General features: G+C 41.6%; 1 protein-coding gene across 5 annotated transcripts; it reads right to left on the bottom strand.

The window, feature by feature from the left end:
• Positions 1 to 6,700: 6,700 nt before the first annotated feature.
• Positions 6,701 to 23,965, bottom strand: SLC16A4 (solute carrier family 16 member 4). 5 transcript variants are annotated; one of them, XR_013348566.1, is made up of 10 exons: positions 21,239 to 23,965; positions 20,476 to 20,588; positions 18,350 to 18,482; positions 17,409 to 17,552; positions 16,588 to 16,749; positions 15,301 to 15,888; positions 14,160 to 14,371; positions 12,726 to 12,819; positions 8,437 to 8,893; positions 6,701 to 6,974 (listed from the first exon to the last, which is right to left on the bottom strand). XR_013348566.1 is itself a non-coding variant. In XM_077839552.1 (10 exons), the coding sequence occupies exons 2-10, from the start codon at positions 21,252 to 21,254 to the stop codon at positions 8,742 to 8,744; spliced, it is 1,614 nt and encodes a 537-aa protein (XP_077695678.1). In that variant the 5' UTR covers positions 21,255 to 21,422; positions 22,796 to 23,965; the 3' UTR covers positions 6,701 to 8,741. The 5 variants fall into 5 exon arrangements, 3 of the variants coding, with proteins under 3 accessions (XP_077695678.1, XP_077695679.1, XP_077695681.1); XR_013348567.1 differs by having other exon boundaries at positions 8,683 to 8,893; XM_077839552.1 differs by having other exon boundaries at positions 6,701 to 8,893; positions 21,239 to 21,422; positions 22,796 to 23,965.
• Between the last annotated feature and the right edge of the window lie 143 nt (positions 23,966 to 24,108).

Genomic DNA, 24,108 nt, shown 5'->3' with positions numbered 1-24,108 from the left:
CTAAATTGTTCTTCTACTTGACTAGATTTAGGGTGCCAGGTGGACCTCTGGTGTGTGAAACACCTATCCTCCCATGGCCTAGTGCTTCCAAAAGCTATTGTGAAGATCTGGATTTGATAGTGCTTCAGGACTCCTAAGTCCTCATACAATGGGCTATTGTATTGTGGGTGGTGATGAGGTCTCTAGCTCATTGTGGCCGAGGAATTGCTCTTAGTCAGTTATTTAAACTTAGCCCAGGTCAGCATATGTGAAATGAGTCTCCATTCAGTGCTATGAACTCCTTGTCAATTTCAGTGGAGAAGGAATTGAAAATGAACTTTCCTTTTGGCCCTAAAAGATCACCACTCTGTCAGGGTTGAGGCACGTTGGTGGGGCAATGTAAGGAAACTAACGTGTTTCCTGAACTGCCACTCTTGCGTGGATGAATGAAAGACTTCATTCTCCGTGTCTGTCAATCCCATATATGTTCATCAACACTAAAATTCATTTGAAATGAGGATGGATGTATCAGCATGCTTCCTAACTGTCAAATATTTCTTAATAAATGCCTTTTGGTCTTTCTCATTTCAAACTGAACTAGACTAGAAGGGCCTGGCATGACCAGGAAGCTACCCTGACTGCACTGTGCTGATTCCACACACGTACGGCTTTTCTAGATATAGCTCTCTAAAACACATGAAAGCAGTTGGCTCTAGAATGTTACTGAACTCTAGCATCTAAAACTAGATCCTCTATATCCATGGGGATTTTCCCAGTTGCAGCTGTTCTTTGCCCACAGCTTCATCTCATTGCCTCAACAATACTTGGACTGGATGGATTTCCCCCCCTCTTTGGGGGGGGGCACTCAGTGACACTGGGAAGAAGTTGCTATTGAGCAACATAGATGCTCTTCTTTGTCTCTCTTAGCCCAGGCTGTGATGCTCTTCTTTGTCTCTCTTAGCCCAGGCTGTGATCCTAGTTCCTGCTGGCCCAGATGAAAAAATAGTCTAGGGCAGTGATACTCACTCCTCAGTGGTTCAGGAGCCAAATTAGTGATCAGCATTACCCAAAAGCACCATAGTAGTATGAATTCATTATTTCATTTACTATGGTACTATGTATTCATATTTAAACAGTATGTCAGGAAATATCGTGTGTGTGTGTGTGTGTGTGTGTATTCTCACTGCAAAATGACTGACCAAGTATTATCATCTTATCAACTACAGTTGGTTAATAACATAGTAAAAGCTGCAAAGAGCCACAGGAGACCCATTAAAGAGTTACTTGCAGCTCGCAAGCCTCAGTCTGAGTATCACTGGTGTAAGGTAAAATTTTCAAAAGTGCCTAAGTGACTCAGGAGGCGGCCTCAATCCAATGTTACATAGGGACTTTGGCTCCTGAGGCACTTAGATGCTTTTGAAAACTTTACCCATAGATTAGACAGAATTTTTTGTCTTCCATGTGTTACACCAATAGTTCACCAACTAGTTCAGAATAATTTTAAAGGGACAAATGTGAACCTTTTAAAACCTAGACTTTAACTTAAGTGAAAACTCCTGGGCGGGACTTTCAGAAGTACTCTGTTGGCCGAATTCTGTTCCCACTGAGGTCAATGGTAAAACTCCCTTTGACTTCTGTGGAAATAGAGTTAAGCCAACACCGAGCACTCTTGAAAAGCTCGCCTCCTGTTTTCTTGGGTTTTCAAGCATGCTGTAAACTACAGAGTTTTGTTTTTAAAAGAAAAACTTTCCCATTTTCGCTCTGCAGAACTTTGTTGGGGAAACTTTTTTCCTCATCTAAACCAGTAGTGAACACAGATGCACATTCATGTTGTTTAGAGAATGTTGTTCCTAGAGCTCTGAGTATTCCTGTTATCAGTGCTTGTGTATGGGGACAAATCAAATCACAACCATACAAAGCGTTTGCCAGAGGTAAAGTGGTGATGTAACTTGCTTAAGGTCACAGGTGGCCAGTGGCAGAGCTATGATTGAAGTGAGGAGTCCTTGTGCTCAAACTGGTTGGCCATGCTGCCGTCAACTTTTTAAATGTTAAGTGGGTTTTAATTCTTCAGTTGGCTTGGGAAATTGTCACTTAGGTCTTGTCTACACAGGGGATTGACTGGAATAAGCTGTTCTGAAATAGCTCCCCATGTGGACACACTCTTCTGGAGTAAGTCACTTGATGCTGGACTAATCACTGTGCTTATTCCACAATAAATATTCCAGTCAATTTCCGTGCATAGACAAGGCCTTAGCTTAGCAAGCAGTTAGCAGCTGACATTGACAACATATGGTCTTATTTCAGAGTAGCAGCCGTGTTAGTTTGTATTCACAAAAAGAAAAGGAGGACTCGTGGCACCTTAGAGACTAACCAATTTATTTGAGCATAAGCTTTCGTGAGCTACAGCTTCATCGGATGAAGTGAGCTGTAGCTCACGAAAGCTTATGCTCAAATAAATTGGTTAGTCTCTAAGGTGCCACGAGTCCTCCTTTTCTTTATATGGTCTTATGTTTGGCTGTTATCTAAATTCTTTTGGTTGAAAAGGTTGCTGTAAAAACTATAAGGCAGGGATAAGACTTGTTTTGTGTACCTTGGAGTTGTCTAAAGCTATATTTTAAACCTTTACCTTGACTTTTGATGATCCAATGTAGGTTTCCACAGATATGGAAGCAGGAACTGAAACCTCGCAACTGAGATCCAGAGTACTAACAAATTTACAATGATTTCTGCTTTTGTGGAAACAGGTACTGGATCTTCAGATACATAAGGTAAGGATTTAAAATACTGTATAAACCCTTATTTTAACTTTTTTTTGCAAATGTGACCTCCTTTTTCTACAGAACAAATCAAAAAAGCCACCAAGATGAGAGAATTTTTTAATTTTTTTTAATCTTGGCTGTTCACCATGACTAAGGTTTTAGATTTGTCACTGCATTTTTATCAAAAATCAGAGTAGTCACAATAAATTTAGTAAAAGTCAAGGATTTTGTGCTGATTGATTAAAAAATTCTGTGACAAATGAAATTCAGCTGTACCTTGCTATAATCATAGGCCAGCATCCTTCTCCTCTGCTCCTGCCTCCTTGCCATGACCACCCACAGCAGCACCCTCTGCCCTGGCACTAAACACTAATCCTGGCATGGTGAAAGGGGACGGCCTGAATGGGAGGGGAGGTCGTGCTGGAGAGAGAGTGAGCCTGACCACACTCGCCCCAGATGACAGCAGCTCTTGTCCCATGGGTCTGGGTCTGGGAGTTGAGTGTGAGCCCGACCTGTACTCACTCACTCCAGGCGTGGGCAGCAGTGAGTGTTGCTGCAACTCTGTGTCAGGCCACAGTGCCTCTCACTCAAATATCTGGCCATACCCCTGCTGTGCGGTGAGTGTGGGGCTGGCTTACTCTCTGACGCTACCTCCCCTCTGGACCAATGGGGTGTGACCCACCTAGAGCCTTCCCACATTGAAATCATTGAGAAACAAAGAAGTTACGGTATCCATGACATTCTCACCCCTCTGACAAATCTTTAAGCATGACCTATGAAATCAATAGGGTCTTAGTCCAGCTTCGACAGGTGTCCATATAACAAACTACAACCACATTTGACACTAAATAGCCCTAACTGGCCCTCACTGGCAATTTCAGCAGCAAGGGCAAGGATTTCAGTGGGCAATGATGTTGAGCTCTCCTTTCACACTTAGAGATGGCCCCTTTGGGTCAGGAGTGAGGTGCAAGCAGCCAAGGAGGTATAAGGGAACTCACAGTATCTCGGCCTGGTCACTGGGTCAGTAGCATCTAGAGCTGTCTAACAGGAATTCTTCCTGAGCACTACATTTTCTTTCACACTAAAATGGCCCATTAGACTCCATGAAAAGGAAACTTTTTTTTTTTTTTTACTATAACTTGCAAAATGGGTTATAGTCACACAGTGGTTAAATTGCCTGGGATCTATTTTAATTATTTATGGCACATTTGAGTACCCAAAAACCCATAGTAATTCTTATTCAGGAGAATAATACTGTGACTATTCCATTGGACAAATCCTGAGTTCATATTTCGATCACTCTTTCCAAATCCTGTGCTGATGAAAAATACCAACTAAAGACCTTCCCCTTTGGACCTTTTTTTGAGGAGGAGCTTGGATCTAATAGAACTAGGCTTTTCAGTGAAGGCTAAGGGAACTCCTTCCATTGAAATTAAAGGAAGTAAGCACTCAACTCAATTAGGCACCTTTGAATATCCCAGGCTGAAGGAATGATTTATCATCCCAGTGAGTCTTGTTGCCATTCTGAGTCTGGTTGTACCTTAGGATGTGGTATTTATCCTTTTGGTCTTTCACTTCACCATCTCCCAAAAACTGCTCTTAGACAGATCCTCAAGTATAGGAACAACAATATGAATCAACTCCTACAAGTCTCATTGATTATAAGAATTGTATTTCGCTTTTCCTCATGAAAGCATCTAAGGGGAGCCTAAGAACATGCAAAAGGTAGGCTTGGGAGAGGAAGAAATGAATTGCATGGCTCAGGATAATGAGGCGAAAGAGCCTTTGTCATTGGTTCAGTCGTTGTTAATGGAAGCAGTTACTCCCTGAAAGGTGTTCAGTGGCCTATTGATATCTGTTTGATCATGCACAGTGCAGGTGCAGTGTAATGACCACTTAAAAGTGAAAAGCAAGATGGAGCACGTGGGAACCCGATCCTGCATTCATAGAATATCAGGGTTGGAAGGGACCTCCGGAGGTCATCTAGTCCCAACCCCTGCTCAAAGCAGGACCAATCCCCAGCTAAATCATCCCAGCCAGGGCTTTGTCAAGCCTGACCTTAAAAACCTCAAAGGAAGGAGATTCCACCACATCCCTAGGTAACCCATTCCAGTGCTTCACCACCCTCCTAGGAAAAACTTTTTCACTAATATCCAATCTAAACCTCCCGCACTGTAACTTGAGACCATTACTCCTCGTTCTGTCATCTGGTACCACTGAGAACAGTTGAGATCCATCCTCTTTGGAACCACCTTTCAGGTAGTTGAAAGCAGCTATCAAATTCCCCCTCATTCTTCTGCAGACTAAACAATCCCAGTTCCCTCAGCCTCTCCTCTAATCATTTTTGTTGCCCTCCGCGGGATGCTTTCCAATTTTCCCACGTCCTTCTTGTGGTGTGGGGCCCAAAACTGGACGCAGTACTCCAGATGAGGCCTCACTAATCTCAAATAGAGGGGAATGATCACGTCCCTTGATCTGCTAGCAGTGCCCTTACTTATACAGCCCAAAATGATGTTAGCCTTCTTGGCAACAAGGGCACACTGTTGACTCATATCCAGCTTCTCATCCACTGTAACCCATAGGTCCTTTTCTGCAGGACTGCTGCCTAGCCATTCGGTCCCTAGTCTGTCGCGGTGCATGGGATTCTTCCATCCTAAGTGCAGGACTCTGCACTTGTCCTTGTTGAACCTCATCAGATTTCTTTTGGCCCAATCCTCTAATTTGTCTAGGTCCCTCTGTATCCTATCCCTACCCTCCAGCGTATCTACCTCTCCTCCCACTGGCATTAGTGAGTGCTGCTACACAGCTGCCACACTAGTCTTGCCTGGCGTTCACAGAATCATAGTGAAGATAAAGGTATATGGCAGTCTAGATGTTCTTCATCCAGGCTAGTGTGCTTGGGCCTCAGATGAGTAGGTGTTAAAAGGTCTTCAGCCCTGTCCAAGACAGTTGGCTCTGTTTTTAACACATTTCTAATATGCAATTTTATAGACATACAGAATCTCAGGAACTTTGAAAATTGAGACAAAAGCATCTGTCCCAAAATGTTAATCTGAGGTCATGTCTACACAACAAAATCTTGATGGCATAGCTGTGCTGGTCAGGGATTTGATGAGGAGTGATTTGTTACCATCATAGCTGTGCTGGCAAAAGCCCCTAGTGTAGACACAGTTATACTGGCAAACTGAATTCTTGCTGATATAAATTATTTTCCTCAAGGGGGCTGGAATAAGCTATACTAGCAAAAGGGCAGTTCTGCTGTTATAAACTGCATCCTCACTAAGAGAGCTTTGCTGGTATAATCTACCAGTGTAGTTATACCATCATAGTGCTGCTAGTGTAGACATAACCTAGGAGTAACCCACAAAATACCTGCTCTTGTTCTTTAAAAAGATTTTGAAGCCTATTTAACTCATTGAGGTGTTCTCTTTCAGCACGCACAGTTTCTTTGAAATCAGCAGAGTTAGTTGAGAGCTGAACTTGACCCACTATCTTTAAGAGAATTTCCTTGCCTTGAACATGTTATAGAACCGCATTGAGTTGAAAGAGGACCCTTAGAAATCCCTGTCTAGTACATATGTCTTGTGTCATGGATTTAAGAGTTAGTTCACACAACCAAATCCTAGGGTAACATTTGATGCTACAGTTAGAGATTAATGGACTGACTATGAGAGGTGTTCATTGCCTCATTTTCCATTGAAATTATTTGAAACTATGAGTGCTCTGAATCTTTGAAAAATCAGGTACCTTAATATTTATACTTGACAAATTTTGCAGATTTAAAGCCAAATTTTTCCCTGCTATAAGCAGGCACAGATTTTCTTTGAAATCAGTGGAGTTAGATGAGGGCTGAATTTAGCCCATTATCCTTACGTGAATCTTCTTGCCTTCAGCAATGTCTTAGATCCTTAATAAACTTGTAATGTTCAGTAGTTTTTTTTATTAAATATACACCACTTGCTTTCATACTTGAAATTACATGTTAAAGAGAGGTTTCTGTAATGGAAAATTCTTTTAATGGTAGAAAATGGATTGTGCCATTGACCAAAATAATTTTCATTTAAAAATACTGCAGATTCCAGAAAATTAATAAGTGTTCAAATAGCTGGTGATAGATATTGCAAAGCTTGAAGTCACTGCAGTGTGAAGAAAGCTAAAGCTGCTGTATTAGGTCTTGCCCTTCAGAGATCACTTTAAACATTCTCGTTCTGTTACCTTCAAACTGGTGTGAAGTGTCTAGATAAACACAAAGAGTGGAGGCTAAGTGAGAACAGAAATACAATATTCCCAAATATTTAAGGATACTAACGATATTTTGGGGCATAAATGGAATTAGATGTTTAACGATAGTAATGCTCGCTTGTGTGGAAAGAGCTGCACTGATTGCTATGAGTTAAGAGAAATCCCCCACCACGCTCCCCCCTTAGAGCACATACACAGATATCTAGAGTTTTTTGCCTTTCTGGGAATATTCAGAGGTTCCATCATTAGGAGAAAGTAAGAATATATTCCCTGCAATGCGCACACACCTCTTAATCCTTCCAGGTTTTTTTTTTCTATTTCTGTATGGAATGTAAAATAAGACTATCTGGAGACTCATTTAATACATAGGCCCAACCAGATAAGGTTAAGCTAAAATTTTTGCCTTGGCTCCGACAGCTGCATGTAGTGTGTGCATGCCCCAGTCACTTGGAGGGATGTGGAGATCGGAGGAGCCTTTGATATCTGCCTTGCAGTCCTTTAAACCTGCTATTGTATGACACATTAGGCAGTGTGGCCTGGTACACAATGCACCCGACTGGGTAGCCCAGAGACCTGGGTTCTGGTTGTAGCTTGCTGCTTACCTTCTGTGTAATGTTGAGCAAATGTGTTCACCTCTGTACCTCCCACCCATTTTTTTTCTGTTTCGATAGTAAAATCTTTGGACCAAAAATTTTATCTTAAGTCATTTGCCCAGTGTCAAGTACAGTCTGGATTGGGCCTCGGGACTATTATACAAATAACAGGAAAAGACCATCTGACCTAGTATACCTTCCCTTTTGCATTATACGGGAGTATGATAATTTATGGGGCTAGAAGTGAGTTGCTGGTTTCCCCATTCTCTGTATCAGAAGGGTCTCTTTTCTAGTCCCATTCCTTTTCTAGGTTTTTTTCCAACTCAAGAATTTCAGTTGTGCTGCTAAATTTTTAATGAAAATATACCCAGCACATCAAATAATTGGTTATATTGTATGAAAAGAAGATTGAATTTAACTTTATCATATCATAGTGCCTTCTTTAATTAAATTACTTTTGCTTCCATCCTGTGTGTTAACAAAGATGTACCATGCCAATGGTCAGGAGAACTTTTAGCAGTCACAATGTTTTCTTGGTGCAGAAAAACCGTTTTTTGTGGACTCCCTCTTTGTTTCGCTGAAGCTTAAATTTAATCCTCTTTAAATCTCTTTAACTCTGTTCCCCAGATCGTTATTCCATTTATTTTTAACCTAATTAACAAGATCCTCTGTTTTAGCACTTTTGAGTGTCTCATCTGCTTTATGTTGAAAGGTGAGTCAGTTTTTAACTCCATATATTGGGCTGACTGGGTTTAGATAACCCTTCAGGCTAAGAACACTGGCTAAGCAAGCTGGAAAAGCAGAAATGAATTACCCAATACAAAGGCTCTTACTAATCATGTTAAACATATGAGATAACGTACACTGGGGGAAGAACAGAAGCAGTGAAGTTGTTTTAAGCGATGACTAGACTTCATGGCAAACTGAGGATATTTTAGGAACAAAGTCTTAGCCAAAATGCTGGGCTCATCTTGATCTTAAACACCACTTGCTCATGAAGTAACATTTATGGACAATAAGATCATTTGAGTCTTTTGTTGCGACAAATGTCAGTTTTCATTTTTCTGCCATGTTTTATTTATTAGTGAAAAGTCTGTCCTAATTATCACCTTCTGATCATATACTGAAGTCAGGCTTCTTTTCTTTCAACTGCAGCAGAGCCTCGCCACTAAGTGCTCACTTTGTTCAACTCCGCTTCTTTCCGTAGCTTCCACTTATGGGCTGAAGGCTCAAAGAAGAAGGAAATGGGTGCGATGAGATAACAGGTTCCAGCAAAGAAAAAGGAGCAGGCATATGTCTGAGTGTAGTCATACAGCCAACCTGCAATGGATGAGGGTTCAGTTATTAAAGCTGCTGGACTTTCCCACATATTATTACACCCTGGAAGGTTTACTAACATTGAAAACTGAAATGAGCTATGACTCATAACTTCATTGAGAAAATACTGAACCATAATGCGTACAAAAAGAACAGGAGGACTTGTGGCACCTTAGAGACTAACCAATTTATTTGAGCATAAGCTTTTGTGAGCTACAGCTCACTTCATCGGATGCATTCCAGACATTCCAATGCTCAGTATTAGATTACATATTAGCATTATGCCTACTACCGGTTTGTTTTATTTGTACAACCCTAAATCAATCTCTGAATCTACTGAATCAAAGTGGAATGTGGTATGTATTAATGAAAGAGTTTTTAAAATAGAGACTACTTTAAATGGGACTAACTAGTTTTTTCCACAGGTGGTACAAAACATTATTTAACTTGGTAAAAGCCACTGCTGGTGAATACCGTGACATCCTTGTGTTGCCACTGTTCAAGCTATGTCTGCATGTGCTGCGGTCACACCTCTGATTGCAGTGTAGACAGACACTTGGATATACAAGGCATGTTGATAACATGAAGACTTGATGAGCCAGATCCATGGAAGCCAGTGGAGTTACCCCAGTTCAGGATGTGGCCCAGTATATCAGAGGTTCTAAAACTAGTCTCCAATCTGGAAGAAATATGTAAGAGCCCCTACTTTTCCTTAGCCACGTGGCTGTTTTAATTGGTGGTTCTGTCTGTGGGGGGAGAGCCTAGACAGTAATAGAAAAATAATTTCTCAAATTTAGATGTGAATAAAAATAGGAAAATATGAAGAGGGGAAAAAATCATTTTTAAATGTAGTTAAGGTTTTTAATGGCCATGTTAAGAGATGAAGGCTAATAGGCGCTTATGAGCCTGTAGTTGCATCTCACTAACTGCTGCTCTGAACTCAAGTTAACTAATTGGGATATTTCAATTCCCTGCATCATCACTTCACTACTGTGACATCTTGTCTCATTTTCTCAGGGATATTTGGGCCCTTCCTGAACTTGTAGGTTTTAAATGATGATATCTGTAATCTAATGGGATGAGATAAATGCTTTATTTCATAGGATGTGGTGACTTCATATTGTACAAAAGCTTGCTGTACAAAAGTTGGGTAGAAAGAAAAGGAGTACTTGTGGTACCTTAAAGACTAACAGATTTATTTGAGAGTCTCTCAGTGCCACAAGTACTCCTTTTCTTTCCGCGGATACAGACGAACACAGCTGCTACTCTGAAACCTGTTAGATGGGTGGGTTACTTAAACTCTGTAATCATGGGATTAAGATGTCCAGACGGAAATGACATGAGCTCCAGTTTTTAAACCCATTATGGGTAGAGCTTACTGAAAAATACCTACTTACATAAAGGAAAGAACACACATTCATGTTTTCCCTGCAACTCAGCTGTTTTCAAATTCATCAGTAGGTGGTGCCTGCCTACCACCTCTTACCAGCTGGTGTTAAAGTACATTCTGCAGCACATACATCTGAGAGACTTTGATCACAGAGAGCTATCTTAATGGTTTCTCTTTTTGCTTACTGGCTGGAGAAAGCAGATTGCAGGTGATTAGTCTGTGAATTGGAGAGAAACTAAAGGCGATGCAAAGTTTCCTGTGGAAATCTAGAAAAGCATCTTTGCTCTAAACGTAAGTAGCGCTGATAAATCCTTCCTCCGTAACTTAACACTCTAACCCCTCACAGCATATGCCTTTGCTATATGTTTAAGTATAGCTGTCATTCCTTTTATCACCAGTCATGGAGCTGGAGGTGCCTGTTGTGCTCTTTTCCTGCAAATTGGCTTTTTGCTTTGAATTGTAACTATTTTTTGTTAAAAGCATGGTAGTTGGTTTGTATTGTTCCTGTGAAGCTTAACATGGTTCTCTTCCTATGCTTGTTTGTGCCTCTAAGAATCAGCCTGTTTTGTTTCTAGAATGTCAGAAGTTTTCACTGCTTAAACAGGTGTCCCTTGTATGATGAGCAGGTAAGTGGTCCCTACTTGCTGGTGAGGCATCAGACTTTTTAGCTCTGGGTGTTCAACCCCTGCTTTTGACTTTGGATCTAGAAGTAAGAATTGGGAAATGAGTCTTTCAGGTAAGTAGCTCTTTTTCTAGTATTTGTTTTGATAGGTTTTTTGTTTTGTTGGGTAGAATATGCATCCTTCACCTCTTCTTGGTGTTGTGTATAGTGTATATTGTACTAGGAGTAGTAGATGCTTTGAGTTTATGGAAATTTTTAAATTAACCTTCAGTACTGTAGATAAGTTAGGAATAATTAATTTAATCACAGTCAAAGGAAGAGAAACCCTAGACCCATCTTTAATAGTAGTAACAAGCCTCATTCATTTTCACCAGAATTCAGTGTGAAGTGCAAGGAGCAAGTTTTTTAGCATATGGTGGCTTGATTTCAGGGGAAAATCTTAGATCATAGGATTGTACCCTGAACATACAATCACGTGCTTGATCCTATAGAATCATAGAATATCAGGGCTGGAAGGAACCTCAGGAGGTCATCTAGTCCAACCTCCTGCTCAAAGCAGGACTAGTCCCTAAATGGCCCCCTCAAGGATTGAACTCTCAACCCTGGGTTTAGCAGGCCAATGCTCAAATCACTGAGCTATCTCTTTCTCCCTCCCCCCCAAAATCTTCCCTTCCCCTTTATGGGACACACAATTGAGGGGGCAGGAAAAATTAGATTGCTTCATTCTTCTGCCTGGTTTCCTCTCCCTCCTATTGCTGGCCCTTTCCCATCTCAGCTGTATTGGCAGGACATGGACTGCCAGGAGCTGCCATATGAATAGCCTGCACCCCAAAATAAACTATTAATGGTTAGTGTGTGTATAAAAAAATTCTATTGTTAGAAATAAAGGAGATCACCAATTAGTGGATATGTTACAAGCAGCTGAAAGTGCAATCGCCATGTATGATGTGTAGACCAAAGAAAATACACAAAGTGAAGTAATTCCCAACATAAGGTGCTTGAGGCAGACTTGGAATGAAGCAGATTATTGGGTGGGGATACATACAAGGAACAAGATAAATGACCTAATGCCATTCACTCACTGGTATTTGACCTGGCAGTTTTATCCATACACTGTAAAACACTAGCCTGGGGATAACTGAAGATACTGATCCCACATCCAGATATGAAGGTAAGGTGAAAGGTTTAGTGAAGGACAGGCTTTGCCTTAGGCAGAGGTGCATGAAACATGCCAATTCCCCCTCAATTTAAGTGGATAAAGAAATATGACTAATAAAAATATTCAATATAGCACCCAAAATGTGCCCCACACTATATATAGAATAAGATGGTATTTTGGGGGAGGGGAGGGGGAAGGCTTATATTTGAGCCTTTGTAAGCTGTTTAGCAGAGAAGATTTTGAATCCTTAGTCAAGTCAGGAGATGACAACTAGAACCATTTCGGTCCCCTCTGCTCTATGCAAAACACTGTAAATATAGCACCTACCCCTCATGCTGCTGGGACCACATCACCCCTTCAGCATGAAGTTAAACTGAAATAACAGTTTGAGTCTGGTAAAGTCAGTTTTTTACTCTTCTTTAGATGCATACAATTCTTCTTCTGAAGGGAGGGTCAGAGCTAAAGAAAATGCTCTGTGCTTTACCACCATTAACTCATTCACTTGCAAGTTACAGCTTTTGTTAGGAATTAGTTTTACCCTTTGAAGAAAAGTGTCATTTTTCACCTTGGCTCTCAAATGTTTCCTAGTAAGTACTTTGATGCTAGAGAAGAACTAAGTATTTTCTATCAAGAGGATAGAGGGAAAATATTGCTTATATGTTACCTGCTATAGGAGGTCCAGCGATGGCTGCTATCCCAGCAAAGAATGAGGCAAATCCTAAAGAACTGTGGAGTCTGGGGACACCTACAAGATCTACCTGTTCATGGAACCAGAAATAATTATTACACCTCTACCCTGATATAACACTGTCTTCGGGAGACACAAATCTCACCGTGTTATAGGTGAGACCACATTGTATTGAACTTGCTTTGGCCCCCCCCTTGTTCTCTGACCGCCTCTGTCTCTAATCACCCCAACCCTCCTGCTCTGACCCCTATCCACCCCCTGCCTGCTCCACTCCACCGCTTCCTGCTGCTGGTGACTGGTGGGGGAAAGGATGCCCTCCGCACTCACCTGGCTGGGGCTGGGCTGCTCCGCTTCCGCTGCTGGTGAGTGAGGTGGGATCCCTCCCCTGAGCAACACAGCTGGGGCAAGGGAAGTGGAGCAGGCTGCTCCTGGCAGCCCACTAATCCCCCAGGCCACTGTGGGACCCCCAAAAGTCCCCCCACCCCCACAGCTCCTGCCTCCCAGATCCTGGGGGGGAGGCCCCTGACCACCCCTTTAATATTCTGCTCAGAGCAGTGTGTCAGAGTTTTACTGTGCTGTATGTGAACCCACGTTGTATCAGGTTGTGTTAGACGTGTACTTTATACAATGTACAGACACATTAGAATGAAAAGTGTTTCTCTGGGGAGTCTCCTCTTCACTCTGTTAAAGTTTGAAAAGAGTTTGTCCATACAGAATTAAACCCAAAATTGACATTAGGATGCTTGATGCATTTCTAGCCCTTGGCTGTACAAACATTTGAAATTAGTAATCTTTGTCTTTGAAGATATTTTAAACTCACTATCTCTTGGGATGTGATGCACAAGCATCACAAGATTTGTACAGGTACATAGCTACATGAAAATGCAGCAATATTCTACTGCAGTTTGCCTTAACTGGTCATAGGCATTCATAGAATCAGACTAAGATCAGAAGGGACCATTAGGATAGTGTAGTCTGACCTTCTGCACAATGCAGGCCCTTCATTTTACCAATCTTGATTTAGGTTACAAATGAATGAAGTTTAGTGTTCTTATTGTCTTTACTGGACAGAGTGCAATACCTAAGATGGAACTATGGCATTGAGAGACAGGACTTGGGAAGCCAAGTGATTGAGTTAGATCACTGGAAATATGTTGAGGTGCCCAATACTGTGCCTCTGCTGTGTCTGGCCTGCAAATGACTGTGTAATCCTAAAACCAGTAAACTAACAAGGTCCCCAGTGGTTTGATATTGAGAGTTCTGAGCACACAACCCTCAGGCTTAAATCTGTGGCAGCTGTGGGTGCTCATCGCTCTTGAAAATCAGGCCACAGGATTTCAGGTGTTTGAGATATTCAGTTGGAAGTGCAAAGCATTACTGTATTACCTCTTGATGAGATCCTTTACTCACCAGTACAGGGAGCAGCAGAGCCAGGTATCCACCACAAAATATGGCAAAGCTTATGGTGTAGACCATAAGTAATGGAAAGGATGTGGCAAGAGGACCCAGCAGGTTAGTGATGCCACACAGAATAAGGTAAGTCTTATGGTAATGATACTTCTTGATCCAGTTCTGATCAGCAATCCAACCAGAAAGCAATTGGCTGACTATCTCTGTAATCCCTAGAGAGAAACAGAAAATTCTTGTGAAGGCTCTAGCCAAATCTTTTAGAAATTGGTTTTGGGCTCTTGATTCTTCATAATCTACAAAAACATTTGCATGAAGTGTTTGTCAAGAAAATTCTGCTGATGTTTTACATTTAGGATATGACATCACAAGAGAGGAGAATGGGATTCTTAGGTTGTTCAGTGCTTGGTAAGCATCCAGTAGGCATCTGGAGTTCAGAGAGGATGCTCTAAAGGGTGAGAGAGTTACAGTAAACCTGACGTGTACAAAGACATCCAGCAAAATCAGAGATGACCAAACTTGGCATTCCTGATCAAACAAAACCAAACCCCACCTTAATCCATAATGAAGATGCATAAATTGAACACTTTTAAAAGTGCAGGGCTGCTTTTAATAAAATATACATTACCTTCTGGATATGTTATATGTATCAGTCTCAAATTCAGGAAAGTGATGATTACCACTGAATATTCATTACCTGTATTCCTGCTAGTGTCCTTAATCTATATCAGTTGCCTCTTTAGCCCAAATAGCCCCTAAATAACATTCCAAGGATGTTGATTTCCCTTTACAGAGCCCTTTCTTTGTACAAAGAAAGTTTACCTAATGATTGAGAGTGAAGCTACTTTCCTTAATGTTGTTATCTTACTTGCATGTTTTGAAGTTTAATACCTTCACTCACACCACAAACTAGAAAAGTTTGATTTTTGAGGTAGACAGCCTTCATGCACAACAGCTGTACTTAAAATAGGCAGGCCTGTAAAATTCTTTGTTTGCATTTATGTAACAGTTGGAGAAGTCACAATAGCAGCCAGGATTGGCTGACTGCTACACTGTTTTTTGCTCTCAGGGGGTTATTACATTTCTTTCCTACTCTGTAAATACAAATATATTCTTAAAATAAGGTTAGGAGACTCTTACCTACCAGCCACTGAAATGAGGTAAGAGGCATCCATGCCATTTATGCCCAAGGTTTTGGCTCTTGCTGCCAGGTGAAAGGTGGGAATGAAGTAGGCCAGTTGGCTGAATAAAAATGACCAGGCAAAAATACAGAAGAAGGGATCTTTCAGCAGTGAGAAATCAAGAAGAGGCTGCCTGCTGGGAACTGGCCATAAGTGGGAATTCCATTCCTTTTGCAGTGGAAGGTTGTTATAGCCACAGTCCCTGTCACTGCCTCCATCAGGAGAGTAGCAGTTGGAGGTTTCTCTCTCAGGCCCTTCCAGACCAGCAGAGTTCACAGGAACTAGTGATCCTAATGTTCCAGCTGCCTGGAGCCTGTTTGTGACAGTGGAATCTTGCATAGGAGAATCCAGTCTAGTATTAAACTGTGTTTCTGTGGTACTGATTTCATCTAGGTGGCTTGTAAGAGTTGCTGGATGTTTACTTTGTGTTAATGATCCACTGTCTACATTTCTACCAGAAAAGTCCTGAAGATTCTTGATGATGATAGGTCGCAGTAACATACTAGAAGGCACAAGGTTTAACATGATCCCTCCAAAGATCAGTAGGGTACCTGAGAGAAGAGAGGGGGAAGGAAGATAAGTGGTTTTCCCCCCCACTATAATGCTGTGATCAATACACTCAAACATTTGTGTTTAGAATTGGCTCTGTTTTTATACTGAACACACAGAATTATCTGTTGCAAGAAAAACAGTATTTGTCTTGCATCAGTCCTTCTGTGAGACTTCTTCCCGAGGTGAAGTCACCTTCCTGCTTGTGAATAACCTATGTCATGTCAAACAAAAAGCAGACTCTAGCTGGGAAGCAGATAAGAAACATAGCTACTCTCCATCCCATTGCCTGCCTAATAAATTAAAACAAGGGGAAGGAAAGAACTAAATATGTTTCAAGGTCTGTGTTTTTTCTCCTCTACTATTCTTAAAAAATTTAGTCTGTCTCATTTGGCAGACTCCACGATGAGCAGCAAAAGTACAACATTGCAAGAAAGTTTAGCAAATGAGAGGAATTTATAGTCACTGTTTAACACCAATATAACTTCAGTGACTGATTACATTTTGGAAGAAGGATCTCTTAAAGATTTAAGACAACCAGAGTTGCCATTCCTGATATGTCAAAGTAGCTTAGCCTCTCTATCAGAAGGTGCTAAAAACCAACCCCACAATCTTCAAAACAACAATCCCTTCTAGGTCACCTTGAGTGATAGGTACCTGGTGCTGATGGTGAAATGTGGAAAAAGTAAAAACCGATTTACCTTGCCAACCATAAAAATCTATCAGAAGTTGAGTGAAAGGTGCTAGTACAAATGTCAGTCCCATTCCTGAGCGTGCAATTGCATTGGATAGAGCCAGTCGCTTTTTAAAGTACCTGGCAGTCATCACAGCAGCTGCTTGATACAAGCAAGCAAAGCCCAGCCCTGAAATAGAAGAAAGAAGGTCAGTGCCCAAGCAGTGACTCTTGTGGAGTGGAATTTTCATCTCATGCAAGTGAGGAGCAGAACTTCTAATTCAAGACCAACCCTCAATGAGTCACCTCAACTAACAGCTGTATTGTAAAGACAAGAGAGTCCTTGCTATATGTGGCAGGAGAGTGGATGTGACACACACAAGGAAATGCCCAAGCTGTGCCTGTTTAGAAACAATGAAGAGTAGCAGGGATTGGTGACTGGCAATAGTGCTTTCTGGGAACCTGGGTAAAATGCAGTGGCATGGCTCTCCAAGGTGCATGGGGCAAAATCCTGGCCTTAGTGATCAGGATTTCACCCGTGGTGTTTAAAAAGCCAAGCTTTGCTACACGTAGTCGGTTTTAAAAAGAAAACAACCTGAAATTTACACAGTGGCTGTAGTAAGTCAAAACTGTCATTAGGCATTCCTGAATGTAAAGCCTGCAGGGAAGAAATTGTCTTCTTTTTGCAGCCTTTGGGTGATACACTAATAGCCATAGGATAATCAAGCAGCCACATGGATTAACAGTTGTCTGGATCTGCTGATGCACTTTTGTAAATGCTTTCATTACTCAGGAAAGTGGCAAAAAGGCAGCCAGAGCGAAACTTGTGAGCTGTAGGAAGTTACTCACCCAATAGCAGTCCCATAGACACACACAGGAAGGAGATACTAGTGGCCTGTGTGCTGATCAGACAACCACTGCTAACTAGACCTGCCCCAATGATGGAAGTCAGCTGGTCCCCCAGCTTCCCACAGGCTATAGTGACCAGTGGACCTGGAAGATAAGTCAGTAGTGAGGTAAGCAGTTGGAGGATCTAGAGGAAAAACACAATAGCTCAAGGTACAACAACATCTAGGATAGTAGTCTTGATATTCTCTGATCCTGCTCTGAGAATTCCATCAGAGCTGCAAGGAGCGCTCATGCTATGATCTATGAAGTAGGATAGTGGAGAGAAAGGTAATCAAGTCTCCTGTTTGGAGATGGTCAGGAAGGATTTCCTCAACCTGCCCCCTTTAGACAGCAGTGCTTAGTTAAGTTGGTGGATTATTTCGTGGTGGGAGAGAGACTACTTTATTTTGAAAGACTGGGTATTAGAGGTAGGATACTGCACTAAACGGATCAGAGAAGCACAGTGACTTGTCAAACGCTGTGTTTATGCAAACCCTCTTCTTCAAAGATTTCCCTGGGCTACCACCACCAGATCAGCTCCCCTAGAGTGCTGGTGTAGACAAGAGCACTTCCCCCTAGTCAGCCAAGGGTCACCGTCCTTCAGACGGAAGTCTTCAAAGAACCGGTATGATAGTACTACCGATAGCTTCTTTTAGTGCTACTGAACCCTGCTGTGGAGCGATTGCCCTCTAGCCCTGGAAGGTTGTTCAGCATCCAGGCCCAGTTAATTTTTGGACTCTAGGAGTGCCAACAAATGTGCCAATTGCACTAGTTTGTCACGTAGACACTAGGAGTTTGGCAGGTCATTTAATGGCAGCTATTTAATGCGATCAAATGGACGTAAAAGTCAAAGAGTGTAGACCGGCCTCTGCTACTTTCTGAACTTGCGTATCCCTGCTGACCTGCTGAGAAGCGAAGAGAGGACATGATGGAGCCGATCCAACTGATTTGTTCTGAAGAGCCTCCCACCTCTTCTTGAAAGACCACAAAGAAAATTCCAAAGGTTTTCAGCATTCCCATCACGAGCACATTTACCTAAACCCAAAGCAGATACAAGTGAAAGGCTGCACATAGTTGGAAATAGATTCCTGGCCACAATATCCTCTCCCTGTTCCTCAGGACTGTGACAAATCTTCATGTATTGGGAGAAAAGCTGATGACAAGTTAGAGTCAGGAAAAAAATTCCCTTTCCTCCCCTATAAATTACATTACACACACACACTCCCTTTCCCTCCTCCCATTATTGCACGTAGGTGCAATATTGGGATGGGACAGCATTGCGGCTTTCTAAGCCATCTAGTAGCATTGCTTAGTGGCAGAAATTGGGACATTTTGTCTGGTAGGATTGTGAGAGAGACTTTCAGTGACTAGGTCTCAGTGGTGCCCACATTCTAACTGGAGCAAAGCCTACACGATATGGACATTTTTCCAACAAGAGACCAGAATGGCATTGCACTTGAGATGTGTTTAAAAATTCAGATTCCTTTGAACACTATTTGGCATATTTTTATAACTAGTTCTTATAAAAACTAGAGACTGAAAAAATCTTGAAATACTTAAACACTTATTGTCAGTAATTTAATAAGTACTCGGGTGGCTTTTTAATTCTTGGAAATCTCAGTAGTCATTGACAGATCAGAGCTGATTGGCTTTTTGGCATGAGCATTGGAAAGATTTCCCAGTCAGAAACTGCCATGCTGCCTAATTTTCTTTTTCCAGTAGCTGACTGGAAAATAAGCAGGTAGTAGAATATACTGAACACACTTGAGTCAGGATGCCTGGCTTCTATTCATAGCATTGCTGTTTTGAGCTGTGATGTTCTGAAATATGGGTAATATAAGGCTCCCTACCTTGGAGGCTTAGCTAAACAAGCTTGTCAAGTGCTTTGACATCCATGGTCAAAATGTGCTTATAGAAATAACTATGTACTACTTGATGTTAACGTCCAAATTGCAGGTAAATGCGTTGTTGTTTTGCAGCCGCTTAGCAATTGATTCTTGTATACAGACTGTGAGCCAGATTCCAGGGTTGGCAATTTCCTGGGAAAAACTAGTTTGGGACAGAGCACTGGTAAATACCAGTTTAAACTGGGAAAAATAAAGTTGTTGTTAGAATACTAATGAAAATTACTAAAAAATATAGATTGCAAAAAAACTTATCAAATTGCTAGATATAAATGTGAAAATAAATGAGTCAAGACATCTATAACTACCTTGAGAAAATACCTAACCAAAATGTATACAGACATTCTGAAGTTTAGTATTATGTATACTGCAGTTTTAATTTGTATTTGTAGAACAACCTAAATTAATCTCAGAATCTTCTGCCTTATGGAACCACACTTTGAATATGTAACTAAGGGTAAGCAATGTGGTGTACATTAATGAAACAGTTTTTTAAAATAGAAAATACTTTGAACTGGGGTTAACTAGTTGGTAAAAACCGTGATTTTACCGGGTTAAAAAACAGCTCTGGTAAATGCCATCCCTGCCAGATTCTCAGCTGCTGTAAATTGATGTAACTGCATTTACACTAGCTGAGGATCCGCGGCCTTTTTCCCCACAGAGCCTCATGAAGGAGACCGGAGTTGGGTTCCTCTATGGTTATCAAGCTACCAGAAGTAATAGGAAAGCTGTATGATCTTTACAGTGACAATGTGTACCTCTGGAGACTTGTGGGGTGGAGGGAGGGGAAGAGGAAACTGTCACAAGCAAAGAGTACCAAGTCCAACTGCTTTTTAATGAAGGACAGAGATCAATCCTTTCTCAGAACTAGTTACCCATTTCACTGTGAGCATAATCTCTACGTGTAAAGTTAGAGACCAGTCTGCTAGACTCATTAAAGTAGGACTCCAGCCCTCCTTCGCAATGTTAGTCTCTGCCATGAGCGTGCTAGAATCAACACTGTGTGCATCATATGCTGGTTTTGTTGTCTAAGAAGCATTCTGTGTGAGAACACAACCTGTGAAAGCATCTCTTTCCTCCCAGGACTTAACTCCCGAGGGTCCCACAAGGTTCTCTCTACTTACCAGAAAGAAGTGAAGCACTATCATCCATCCCCATCCTCCATCAGGAGTTATGGGTTGCTGTTCCTCCTCCTCCTTCATTGCTGTTGGCTGATTCTCTGCCCCCTTCCTTTCTCCTGAAAATGAGAATTTCAGGAAATAGTCACACTTCACCTTACTGATCAGGCTCTTTTAGTAAACAAGACTCAGAATTCACTTTGCAGGATTGATCTACTTTAAAAACAAAAGCTGATACTTGCTTCCATCTATCCTTCCTCCTGTTCACCAGCCTCTGCTGCTGCTACCATGGGAGACAATATTTTGCATTTAGTCAGAGATCACAAGTTGCTTTTTAAAGCTGGTTAGCAACTGTTATACCTTTGGGAAAGAGGCACTTAAGTTTGCACAGTCACACTGTGGCAGAGCTGGAGATGGAACTCAGGTCTTCTAACTCCCACCCTTTTACTCATTTCTAGATTATAGCTGTCCCCAAGTAAAGAAGACTCCTGCATGTTCAGGTAAGTTTCCTTTGGCGTATGTATACGTAATTGAATCTGTGCCAGAACTAGGGAGCCTGCTTCACCATCTGCCTGTGACTATACCCCGGGGGCTCAGTGCCCCTCTCAACCTCTTCCCAACCCCATTGCCTCTATGCTGTTTTATTCCTTCACCGTTTATCTGTGAGGTTTCTGTCCATTACTGAGTTTGCTCTAGGAGTTTTGCCTCATAGTACAGCTGAGACATGCAAGGGGGTTAGCGGGATTGTAACCCAAAGCTTTTCTCTTACCGTCTGGATGAGGCATAGCATAAGATGCTGCAAAAATAAGATTTAAGAAAAATAATCTGTCTTCATTTGTTGGGGCTAGCTACAGCCTCCTGAGTTAGTTCAAGTCTGTTCCTTAATTCCTCTCTGTACTAGGGAACACAGGGCTCATTCTTCTAAAAGAAGCCACGAAGCAAAGGAGGCAGAGCTAGGAAAAAAAAAAGCCCCCTTAAGTGCAGGGCCTTTTGGACTTTATCCCTCCCCTCAGGAAGTAATTAGCATATCCAAGGCATTTCAGCCCCACCCCTTACCCAAGACTGAGGGTGGGGAAATGAAGCTCTTTGCTAAAAGTATCCTGCTTGGAGGAAATTTGAGTCCTTAGAGTGCTGCCCAAAAACTGCAAGGGAAGGTTTGAGGGTGGGCATGAGGTTTTGCTTGTTAGGCACCATGCTGCCCAGTAGGTGGCATCAGTGTACAAAACCAGCTTCCAGTACAGGAGCCACATCTGAATTTGTGTCTATCACAGCAGGTAGAGATGGGGAACCAGAGACAGAAGGATTCCCTCCCTGCTGTATATCAGGTAGCATAAGGAAGATCATATTCCTTATTTCTTAATTCACTGTTATTGAATGTTTGTATAGTCCTGACACAAGGACTGCCTAGAGACCCTTGTGAGGCATGGTGCTTGGCACCTGCCCCAGTGCTTCCAGGCTAAAGGAATGTCTTCACTGCCAAAAATGGTGTGTTTTTACTGCAGGGAAACTAACATGCATTAGCTAGCCTGCTGTAAAACCCTAGTGGAGGCAACGCACTGTAGTATTCAGATAAGGTCAACCACTGATAGACCTTATCAGAATACTAACTCTATATATAAATAAATATAAAATGTTGATGTCACTTGGTTATCTTGTAATGTTTTGTCTCCTCTAGGATTTTACAGTAGACTAGCTAACATGTAATATCATACTGTTAAACAAAGGAAAACATCTTTTTTGCAGTGGAGATCTATACACAGACAGATTTGTGCTGCAAACAGGGGAGGAGAGCTCAGTGAGTGAGATTATTAATTAGCAGTGGCCACAGGTGAGACCTGCTGCCCTCATCTGCAATCCTAGGCTCTCCTGCAGCAGCTCAGGTCACTTCAGAAAGAGTGGCATAAGCTTCAGTGCAGCAGCATGGAGGTTCTTCTGGCTGTAGAGGCTCCCATTGGCAGTGGCTTAGGAAATCTGCTACATGAGAACAGAAACACAATGGGAGCAAGCTTACCAGCCCCCACAATCCTAGACTGTAGTATTCCTGTGTTACCCAATCTCCTCTATGCTCAGCCTGCCTTATTCCTCTACCTTACGCAGTTATCCACTCTGCTGTGTAAAGATTCGGTGCCCCACCCTATTTTAATTGGAACACCAAAAGCTTGTGATCCCCAGCACAGATCCTGTCAGATCTCAGATTTGGCAAAGCAGCCGCAACTGTTTTACTATCATTAATGTGTTTTAAACCCCCTCCAAAATACCACAGCCCTCACTCAGCAAAGAGCCTATAAACATGAAAATGAATTTAAAGAAAAATTTGACAACTTACCTTACTAGCAGATAGTTGACAGCTTTTCTCAGTATGTGGTGTTTGATGGAAGGGCTGGGGGAGAGAATACATCTGCTGTCTGTGTCCACTCCTCAGCGAATGTAACTTTTCCCATTAAGTAACTATGTAACTACATGAGGCACTGAACTATGTATTCATTCCAAATAAGAATGAAACTAAGAGGATCTTAATGCATCCTGGACAGTTTAAGAATATACTGTACTTTCTTTAATGCATTGTTTGGTAGCTATGATTGATCACTTGAAAAATTAAACTACTGGACATTTCACTTCCTTACAAAAGACTTGATGAGGTATTGGTCAAAGCTATAATGGAGAGAGACCATAATCAACAGAGCTGTAAGAGTACTACTTAGTCCCCATTGGCACTACAGGAGGCCTGAGGGTACCGAATGTAAAAGGAACAGTCAAACAGGAAGTCTGAAAAGTAGGGATCCTTTTGGCCATGTCCCTGTCAGGGATTGTATTGCTCAGAGACTTAGGACTGACGGTTGCACCATTTTCCAGCTAATAGCATGCTAAGAATCACTAGGTCTAGTATTATTGATTGATGTCAACATTATCCACTCTGAGGCCACCACTATCTATCAGTACTAAAGAGAAACTAAAGCCACCTTTCTTATACTGATTTAAAATCATGCAGCAAAGATATGTGTACCTCCATGGGTTCAGTAATTGGGACACAGGTCAAATCTGGCCTCAAATCTTGGTTTTGTAAGTAAACTTTTACCATACCTAAAACAAATGTTTCCACTTGAACACCAAGGGAGGGGCTTTTTAAACAATGTTTCCCCTGCAGCCTTTGCTGTTTTAATAGTATCATTAGGGGCTAAAGTATGAGACTCCTGATGTGAAATTGACAGCTTGACAAATCCATTTCCAGTGTCAAAACAGTAACCCAAGAAGCAAAACCCCGTTAAGTAGTGAAGTTTAAACTTAAAACTTCAGTTTTAAATGAAGACATTTGTAACAGACAAGGAAACTGTTTATAAATGTATGTATTTTTAGTCAATGGGATTAAAGGTGTCTACAACGAATCTTAATGGGGCTTGGCTCTTTCTTTGATGTATACATGTAACCTGCATGAGTAAACTTTTCTGCTTGTTTATCTTAGGAAAAAAATCAGAGCTTGCCTGATGTTTGAGAGACATTGGGAAGTCCAAGGGATCTTTATTGTAAGATGACCACCTTAGTTGGAGGGGGAGGATGATGAATCTAAAAATGTCTCTCTCTCTATAGTTAGTCACTGAGCTTCAGACAAACCAGCATTCAACTGAAGCTTACAGAGTCAGC

Source organism: Eretmochelys imbricata, chromosome 21 (genome assembly GCF_965152235.1).
Source record: "Eretmochelys imbricata isolate rEreImb1 chromosome 21, rEreImb1.hap1, whole genome shotgun sequence".
Classification (NCBI taxonomy): domain Eukaryota; kingdom Metazoa; phylum Chordata; order Testudines; family Cheloniidae; genus Eretmochelys; species Eretmochelys imbricata.
Note: the sequence above shows the minus strand (reverse complement) of the source record. Positions and strands in the feature narration are given on the sequence as shown.

What these genes read in the sequence shown, in the direction of transcription:
- SLC16A4 (XM_077839552.1), bottom strand. An exon ending in TTACCTCATTTCAGTGGCTG is followed by an intron (nt 14,372 to 15,300) that starts GTAGGTAAGAGT and finishes GTTTCTCTCTAG; the next exon opens with GGATTACAGAGATAGTCAGC. An exon ending in CTCTGCTGCTCCCTGTACTG is followed by an intron (nt 12,820 to 14,159) that starts GTGAGTAAAGGA and finishes TTCCATGAACAG; the next exon opens with GTAGATCTTGTAGGTGTCCC.